Source organism: Ailuropoda melanoleuca, chromosome 4 (genome assembly GCF_002007445.2).
Source record: "Ailuropoda melanoleuca isolate Jingjing chromosome 4, ASM200744v2, whole genome shotgun sequence".
Taxonomy (NCBI): domain Eukaryota; kingdom Metazoa; phylum Chordata; class Mammalia; order Carnivora; family Ursidae; genus Ailuropoda; species Ailuropoda melanoleuca.
In genome coordinates this window covers 19,971,599-19,979,145 of record NC_048221.1, presented here as the reverse complement: position 1 = coordinate 19,979,145, position 7,547 = coordinate 19,971,599, and the positions used below count along the sequence as shown (strand labels likewise).

Below are 7,547 nucleotides of genomic sequence, written 5' to 3'. Positions count from 1 at the left end.
TTGCTTCACAACCACATGTGGCTAGTGACTACCACATTGGATGGCACATTTCTATCATCACAGAAAGTTCTACTGAATTGCATTGCTTTAGTATGACTACGGGAGCAAGTGGCTGAGGATGGGAGCAAAAATAGTTTATTAGAAGCAAGGAGATTGATAGGACCATCTGGCCAATGATAAATCACCAAAAATGGAGATAAGAGTAGGGATGGGATAATATCAGAAGGAGCCCTGTTTATATAGAAGCCCTTAGGGAGAAGGGTTCAGGTAAGGATATTGTGGAGACAGAGCTGTAGTACCATGAACTGTTTCCCATTAGTCCCCAGGGTCATCACATGCTCATCAGCATGCCCAGCTGTACCTATCACTAAGACCAGCCTCTTGTCCTTCACCTGGAGCTGCACTGCGCTGCTTCCAGTAGAGTCAGGCAAATGTTGGCATTTTCTCTAGGGGCTTGTCAAAGATACCTTGTCTGAGGTATCCCCACCAACCTCCAATCCCAGGCTGACAGAGAACAGTCTCAGCATCTCTTCTCACTTGGAGAGGTGCTCAGAGTCCTCAGAAAGAGGCAGCCCACCTATTTTCAGATCCCCAGGTGAGAAGAAAGGAATGGGACTGGGAATGGGAACTGAGACTTCTGGCTCTGTCATATATCAGGATAGACTAAGACCTCAGTTTCTGTTTTGACAATTGAGTAAATAGCATATTGTCATTGTCAGTCCAGAATGGGGTCCATGGTCACAAGGGGAAAACCTCACTGAAGTTCTTTCCCAGGAGGAAGAGGAGGTAGCATGGCCTAAGACCCAACATTTCCATTAGCTAGGGGAGAACATCAGACGTAGCAGACCAGGTTAGATCTTTACTGGGGACAGGAGACACAGTGCCCCTTCTTGCCAGCCCTTAGGGGTTGATGATCTCAATGTGGAACTGTAGGTGAGTGGCTGTGACTACACAGTGGCCCCGGAGGAGAGCACAGGTATAGCAGTTGTGGCATTCCCAGTGGCATTGGATGACACGGATGGCGTTGAGCACCTGACAGTATCGCCAGTGGATACGCCACATACGGACCAAAGACTGGATCTTGACCACTGCCCTCACTGTATTTGCATAGGTAACCAGGGCTTCCCTTCGCTTCTTCTGCAGCTGGTTCTCCAAGGTCTGCCTCCACCAGCGCTGAATGATCCAAGCCCTGAGGGCTGCGTGCAGCAATGTCCGGCGTACCAGGGTGCCACGCCACCAGGCCTGAATCTCTGTGGCTGCATTTGTTTTTTTTTTAAAATTTTTCTAGGTGGAGATAAGAGAAACCACTCAGGGAACTTCCTGCCATCGACTTCCAAGATCTTCCTGGAAGTGGCCCAGATTCTCTTAACCATTATCACTTCTTTGGAGAATTCAGGGGAGTTAGGACACTGCCTAGGGGCAAGAAGACCTGGGTGGTGAGCCCTCCTCTGTCACTATGGGCAGATAACTCTGCTCTCAGAGTCACAGCATCCTCCTGACTATCCCAAAGGTGTATGGATAAAGGGAAAACCATTAGTAGTTAGAAGGGTACATTAGGGATGTGAGGGACTTTGTTAGTCATGCTCTACCTCTTCAGTGCTTATTGGGTTTGGGAGGTTTGGCCTCATAATGCCTTTGCCTGGTATTCTCTGCTAATTCTAGTCCCAAACCATTGTTGGTTCATTTCTCTCTGCCACAACAATGTACTTCAATACTGTTGTGGGTTTTCAGCACCCTCATCCCATTTTCTACTCCAGCCCAAATTTTGAACAGCACCCTCACCTCATTTTCCACTCCAGCCTATATTTTGAACATTGTACTCTCTAATTCAGAGTCCTCACATTCTTACCTCCCAGCCCCATGTGTTTCTTGATGGCTTTCATTCTCTCCATTCACTTTTCATGCCACAGTCTGAGACCCAGAGAGCCCACGTAGAGAAGGGAGTGGAGGAAAAATGAGCCAATATTGAGGTGACACCTGATTATTTTAGACTCTGGCTCCATAAAAAGCACAATTCCTCACCCTCATTAAACAGACATGAATGTTCTGGATACCTCTTAACTACATGGAGATTTTACCCACCTTGCTCTGCTTCTTCCTCTTCTTCAATTCAGTTATTTCATCAACATCTTCAATTACAATTAGAACTAAATTGCCCTGAGTCTGTCATCAGAATTAAATGGGAAATGAATGGATGAGTTAGGACTGCTGTTTTCTCTTTATGGCTCTGTACTCAGATACCCCCTGCTTTAGCATCCCTTCTTTTCCCAAGACCTGTGAAGTCCCAGGTGATTTCCACCCACTCCTAGCTTGCCTAGTAACTCTGGCCACATCTCTTACACAAAATCGGATCCCCATGGCTTGTCTCTAGATGGTTCATTAGCCTTGATTTCTCTACTTTCCAAAGTCTGGCATGAGTAAAATGCGGGGGACAGCTATGAGTTCACAACTGCATTATGACATAAGGATTAGGATATCTACCACAAAGTTGAGTCTTCCTCAGAAACAAGCTCCATGGGAATTTTTACTGCCTGTTTACTTCCCTCTTGTCAGAGACGTACCAGAGCTCAGAGTGGAAAGATAGGGCACTTGAGATTCCAGGGCTCTCCTCCAGTGAGGCCCATCCACATCTCTCCTCATTATCAGTCACACAGGAGAGTAGGAGGGACCATGAGAGTGTATTTCCATACATCTCTCTACTGTCTTCTCAGACTTAGCATTTCCTGTCTTCCCCTGACTCAGGTTTTAGTACCTGAATACACCATAGGAAAGTAGGAAATACAACATAGGAAACATAGGAAAGAGAGAGAACAGATGAATCTAGAAAGCAGTAAAATAAAGATAAAAATTTAAATTAAATAGAAAACAAATATGGGTGGTGGAAAGTAAATTTAAAAGGTGGTATTTTTGAAAAGACCAGTATTAAAGATAAATGCTCCACGAACCTGGGTGATGAAGAAAGAGAACAAAAATCACAATGAGATATAAATAAATAAATAAATATAAGAATATCATGATAACAAATTTGAAAACTAAGGGGAAATGATTTCCTAACAAAATGTAAATTACCAAAATTAATTGAAGAAATATGTAAAACTTGATAAATTGAGAAGGCTAGTAAAGATCCACCATAAATAAGGCACCAAAACCAGGTAGATTCACATCCAAGCTCTAAAAAGCCTATTAGACAGCGATTTCCATCAAGCATTTCACAGTGTCAGTGTTAGTTCCCTGAAAAGTCCTGCTAGGATTTATATTGTAAGTACATTGATTTGGGGGAGAAAGGCTACCTTCTGATACTGATTTCCTTCTAAGACCATGGACTATTCCTCTCTTTGTTTAAGAATTCTTTTACGTCTAAAAAAAAAAGGAATTCTTTTATGTCTTTCTATAAGGTTTTCAAATTTTTCTCTATAAAGGTCTTTTTCGTAAGATTTTGTTTTTGAGTAATCTCTACACCCAACATGGAGCTCGAACTCACAACCTCAAAATTGAGAGTCCCCCGCTTCACTGACTGAGCCAGCCAGGCACCCCTGTAAAGGCTGTGTTTTGTTTTGTTTTGTTTTGAGATATAATTTATGTTCTATAAAGCTATTTAAAACTGTACAATCCGGTAGTTTTTAGTATATTCACAAAGTTGTGCAACTATCACTACTATCTGATTTGAGAACATTTTCAAATAAGCCCCCAAAAAAGCCTCATACCCATTAGCAATCTCCATTCTTCCCTAACCCAGTCTCTGAAAACCACTGATCTACTTTATGTCCTTACAGATTTGCCTATTTTGGATATTTCATGATTTGAATCACACAGTAAATGGCTTTCTGTGTCTGGCTTCTTTTGCTTAAGTCATGTTGTAGCATGTCAGTATTTCATTCCTTTCTATGGCCATATAATATTCCATTGCATGTATATACTATATTTTTTAATCCATTCATCAGTTAATGGACACTTGAGTTTTTTCTACTTTTTGACTATTTTGAATAAAATAGTTATAAATATTGATGTACAAGCTTTTGTATGGGCATATGTTTTCAATTCTCTTGGGTATATACTTAAGAGTGGAATTGTTAGGTCATATGGTAAGTTATTTTTTTCCCTAAAAACAAAACAAAACAAAACATATGCCTCTTGCAGCCATCAATCTGTTCTCTGTTTCTATGAGCTTATGTTTTTTTTGTTTTTGTTTTTAGATTCCATATAAGAGAAATCATATTGTATTTGCCTTTCTTTGTCTGACTTACTTCACTTAGTATGATGCCCTTGAGGTTCATCCATGGTGTTGCAAATAGCACGATTTCATTATTTTTTATGGCTGAGTAACATTCCATTGTACATACCACAATTTCTTTATCTATTCATCCATTGATGGACACTTATGTTGTTTCCATATCTTGGCTATTGCTGCAATGAATATGGGGGTGCACATATCTTTTCAAATTAGTGTTTTTGTTTTCTTCAGATAAATACCCAGAAGTGGAATTGCTAGATTGTATGATAGTTCTATTTTTAATGTTTTGAGGAAACTCCATACTGTTTTCCATAGTGGCTGCACCAATTTACATGCCACCAATAGTACACAGGTTTCCCTTTTCTTCACATCCTCACCAACTTATTTCCTGTCTTTTTTTTTTAATCAGCCATTCTAACATGTGTGAGGTTATATCTCATTGTATTTTTTAAAAGATTTTATTTATTTATTCCAGAGAGAGTGAGTGAGCAAGCCAGCTGGGGGACAGAGAGGGACAAGCAGACTCCACATTGAGGACCCTGAGATCATGACTGAGCCGAAACCAAGAGCGCGACACTTAACCAACTGAGCCACCCAAGTGCCTCTCTTATTGTGGTTATGATTTGCATTTCCCTGATGACTAATGATATTGAACATCTTTTCATGTACCTATTTGCCATCTGTATTTGTTCTTTGGAAAAATAACTTAGATCTTCTGCCCATTTTTAAGTTGGATTGTTTGATTTTTTTTTTTTTTTTTGCTATTGAGTTGTATGTGTTCTTTATATATTTTGGATATTAACCCCTTATCAGATATATGATTTGCAATTATTTTCTCCCATTCAGTAGATTGCCTTTTCATTTTATTGATGGTTTCCTTTGCTGTGTGAAAGACTTTCAGTTTTATGTAATCTCACTCGTTTATTTTTCTTTTGTTGCTTTTGCTTTTGGTGTCAGATTAAAAAATCATCACTAAGACCTATGTCAAGGAGCTTAGCACCTATATTTTCTTCTAGGAGCTTTATGATTTCAGGTTTTACATTCAAGTCTTTAATCCACTTTGAGTTAATTTTTGATCTTTTTTTTTTTTTTTAAAGATTTTATTTATTTATTCGACAGAGATAGAGACAGCCAGCGAGAGAGGGAACACAAGCAGGGGGAGTGGGAGAGGAAGAAGCAGGCTCACAGCAGAGGAGCCTGATGTGGGGCTCGATCCCACAATGCCGGGATCACGCCCTGAGCCGAAGGCAGATGCTTAACCGCTGTGCCACCCAGGCGCCCCTGAGTTAATTTTTGTACATGATATATAGATGATGGGCCAGTATCATTCTTTTTCATGTGGCTATCTAATTTTCCCAACATCATTTATTGAAGAGACTGTCCTTTCCACATTGTATATCCTTGACTCCTCTGTTGTAAATTAGTTGAACACATGTATATGAGTTTATTTCTGAGATTTTTATTCTGGTACTTTGACCTGTGGGTCTCTTTTTATGCCAGTACCATACTGTTTTAATTACCATAGATTTGTAATATAGTTTGAAATCAGGGAGTGTGATGCTTCTGGTTTTGTTCTTCTTTCTCATGACTACTTTGGCTTTTCAGGGTCTTCTGTGATTCTACACAAATTTTATGATGGTTATTTTCTACTTCTGTGAAAAATACCATTGGAGTTTTGACAAGGATTCCATTGAAATCTGTATATTGCTTTGGGTAATAAGGACATTTTAACAATGTTAATTCTTCTAATCCACGAGCATGAACTATATTTCCATTTATTTGTCTTCTTCAATTTCTTTCATTAATGTTATGTAGTTTTCGATTTATAGGCCTTTCACCTCCTTGGTTACATTTATTCCTAGGTATTTTATTCTTTTTGATGCAATTGTAAATCAGATTGTTTTCTTAATTTCCCTGATAGTTCATTATAAGCATAAAGAAATGCAACAGATTTTTGTGTATTTATTTTGAATTCTGTAACTTTACTGATTTTGTTTAACAGCTTTTTGATGGAATCCTTAGGGTTTCCTAATATAATATCATGCTATGTGCAAATAATGGTAGTTTTACTTTTTCCTTTCCACTTTGGATGCCCTTTATTTCTTTTTCTTGCCTAATTTCTCAGGCTAGGACTTCCAATATTATGATGAATAAAAGTGGCAAGATTGGACATCCTTCTCTTGTTCCTGACCTTAGAGGAAAGCTTTTAGCTTTTCACTTATTAAGTATGATGCTAGCTGTGTGCTTGGCAAATATGGCCTTTATTATGTTGAGGTACATTCTCTCTATAACCCCTTTGTTGGGAATTTTTATCATAAATGAACATTTAATTTTGTCAATTTTTTTCTGCATCTGTTGAGATGATACTATTTTTGTCCTTCATTTTGTTAATGTGGTATATCACATCGGCTGATTTGTGGATATTCAATCATCCTTGTATCCCTGGAATAAATCCTACTTGATCATAGTGAATGATCCTTTTAATGTATTGTTGAATTTGGCTTGCTAATATTTTGTTGACGACTTCTGCATTTATGTTTATCAGGATACTGGCCTGTAATTTTCTTTTCTTATGGCATCCTTGTCTGGCTTTGGTATCAGGGTAATGCTGGCTTTGTAAAATGAGTTTGAAAGAGGTCCTTCCTCTTCTATTTTTTGGAAGAGTTTGAGAGGGATTGGAATTAGTCCTTCTTTGAATGTTTGGTAGAATTCACCAGGGAAGCTGTCTGGTCCTGAACTTCTGTTTGTTGAGAGGTGGGTTGTTTTTTTTTTTAAAGATTTATTTATTTATTTGAGAGATAGAGAGTAGGCAAGCAGGGTGAAAGGCAGAGGGAGAGAGAAAGGGGAAGGAGACTCCCCGCTGAACGTGGAGCTGGACAAGGAGCTTGATCTACCAAACAGGAGATCATGACTTGAGCTAAAACCAAGAGTTGGTTGTTCAACTGACAGAGCCACTCTGGCATCCAGATAGGTTTTTGATTACTAATTAAATCTCTGCTAATAATCAGTCTGTTCAGATTTTCTATTTCATCATGATCAGTCTTGGAAGGTTATATGTTTCCAGGAATTTATCAATTTTTTCTAGGTTGTATAACTGTTCCAAGTAGTTTCTTATGATCCTTTGTGTTTCTGTGGTATCAGTTGTAACATCTCTTTTGTTTCTGATTTTGAGTCCTTCTTGCTTTTTTCTTCAGTGAGTCTAGGTAAGGCTTATCAATTTTGTTATCTTTTCAAAGAACCATGTTTCATTGATATTTTTATTGTCTTCTTAGTCTCAATTTCATTATTTCTTTTTTTTTTTTTTTTTTTTTTTTTT

The 7,547-nt window shown here is 38.6% G+C and overlaps 1 protein-coding gene across 1 annotated transcript; it reads right to left on the bottom strand.

The window, feature by feature from the left end:
* Nucleotides 1–900: 900 nt before the first annotated feature.
* Nucleotides 901–2,408, bottom strand: LOC100474635 (IQ domain-containing protein F2). The gene is made up of 3 exons (XM_002918958.3): nucleotides 2,341–2,408; nucleotides 2,083–2,163; nucleotides 901–1,284 (listed from the first exon to the last, which is right to left on the bottom strand). The coding sequence occupies exons 1-3, from the start codon at nucleotides 2,356–2,358 to the stop codon at nucleotides 901–903; spliced, it is 483 nt and encodes a 160-aa protein (XP_002919004.1). The 5' UTR covers nucleotides 2,359–2,408.
* Nucleotides 2,409–7,547: the final 5,139 nt, after the last annotated feature.

What these genes read in the sequence shown, in the direction of transcription:
- LOC100474635 (XM_002918958.3), bottom strand. An exon ending in AGAGGAAGAAGCAGAGCAAG is followed by an intron (nt 1,285 to 2,082) that starts GTGGGTAAAATC and finishes ATCTCCACCTAG; the next exon opens with AAAAATTTTAAAAAAAAAAC.